The sequence below is a fragment of the Pygoscelis adeliae genome, unplaced genomic scaffold, assembly GCF_000699105.1.
Source record: "Pygoscelis adeliae isolate BGI_AS28 unplaced genomic scaffold, ASM69910v1 Scaffold861, whole genome shotgun sequence".
NCBI classification, from domain to species: domain Eukaryota; kingdom Metazoa; phylum Chordata; class Aves; order Sphenisciformes; family Spheniscidae; genus Pygoscelis; species Pygoscelis adeliae.
The window spans coordinates 139,825-141,271 of record NW_008824068.1 but is presented as its reverse complement, the minus strand read 5'-3'; the positions used below and the strand labels follow the sequence as shown (position 1 = coordinate 141,271).

At 45.5% G+C, this 1,447-nt stretch overlaps 1 protein-coding gene across 1 annotated transcript in view; it reads right to left on the bottom strand.

Annotated features, from left to right (window-relative positions):
• Positions 1-769: 769 nt before the first annotated feature.
• LOC103925432 (chromosome unknown open reading frame, human C15orf39) overlaps positions 770-1,447 on the bottom strand; it is a 3,063-nt gene continuing 2,385 nt past the window's right edge. The window contains exon 2 of the mRNA XM_009334149.1: positions 770-1,375. Within this exon, the coding sequence (XP_009332424.1) occupies positions 770-1,375 (606 nt within the window). The remainder of the gene's footprint in view (positions 1,376-1,447) is intronic.

The window sequence follows — 1,447 nt, the reverse complement described above, 5'->3', positions numbered from 1 at the left end:
GTGGTGGCCCATAGTACTTTGTTTTGGTTAACTCATAAATTTGTTTAGTGTTTATATATACCATCCTAGCTTAACAGAAGATGAAAAATTGATTGTACAGTCTTACTTGAAGGCTGTAATATTACCTGTTCTGAAAACAGAACTTTTGGAGCATGAAGAGCTGTTTTTGAATGATGCTTCTGGCATCTAACCCTTAAAATTATTCAGCATATTTTTCTTGTATCTGTCTTGAAATTAAAAATTATCTTCTGTTTTCAAGTCCCTTATAATGTTTAAAAATTGTGCTAAATTTTGCACAGAGATTTCCAAAATTGTACAACATATCAATATAAATTTCTGCCTAATAAAATTACTCTGAGACATTTGAATAATTACTAATGTCACCAGAGTTTGCCCTTTTTTCTTTTTTTTAACATTTGCCTCTCTAAATGTGTTGCTTAAAAAGATGCCAGTCTATGAAAAAACATTTAGCCTGTTGAGCTTTAGTTGATGTTGTGCTTAGGTTCAGTACATTTCATCCTTCTTTTTTAGTGCCACAGGACTGAGTTTTTCACCTGCTGGGACATGACATTACCATGACAACAGTTGATCTTGTTTGCTATTCTCTCCTCTTTGTGCATGACAAAAAGGAAAGCTTTTTGAGAAATATTTGTGAAAACTGATCTAACTAATTGCATTTTAATTATCAGTGAAATAGAATAAGAAATGGCTCGCTCTATTTCAGTAAGAATAAGAAATTTCTAAGAAAGAGCACAATGAACTTGACAATTTAATCAAAGTTGACAAGATCTCTCCATGAGCTATTCCTATATAAAAGCATCTGCAACTGGGGTGCTAGCAGGTCCGGGTAGATGTCAGGGAGCTGCTTGAGCGCCAGGAGCTTCAGCATGCGTGACGTGCAGCTCTTCAGCTCCAGGTCCCTCAAGTGCCTCTCCTCCGAGAGCGTGGTGGGGCGCAGCTCCACCTTGTGCTCCTGGAGCACTTGGTCAACGGAGGCCCCGGCGAGCTTGGGGAAGAGCTTCTCCTTCACCACGTGGATGGGGATGAAGACGGCCCCTGCCCGGACTACGTGGGGGAAAGGACACTTGCGAGCGAACATGAAGGTCTCCAGCTGAGAGAGCAGGTTGGTGAGAAGAGCGGCCACATCCTGGAAAGCCAGCCAGATCTCCTTGCCTTTGGTGGGCTTCTGAGGTTCGGGGATCTTGGAGCCGTTCTTGGGCTTGGGGGGGGATTTGGGCATCTCTCCCAGCTCCTCCGCCGGCTCTGCCTTCTTCAACCACTCCCGCAGGAGCTCCGGGGAGGACCTGGACACCGAGCACGAAATAATGTCGCAGAGCGAGGTGTGCAGGGTGGCGAAATACTGACCGGCGGAGGTCTGCGGGGCAGGGGCCTCACACTGCCTGGGCAGCGAGACGCTCTCCTCTCCCGACGCGCGGGGGGCTTCGTG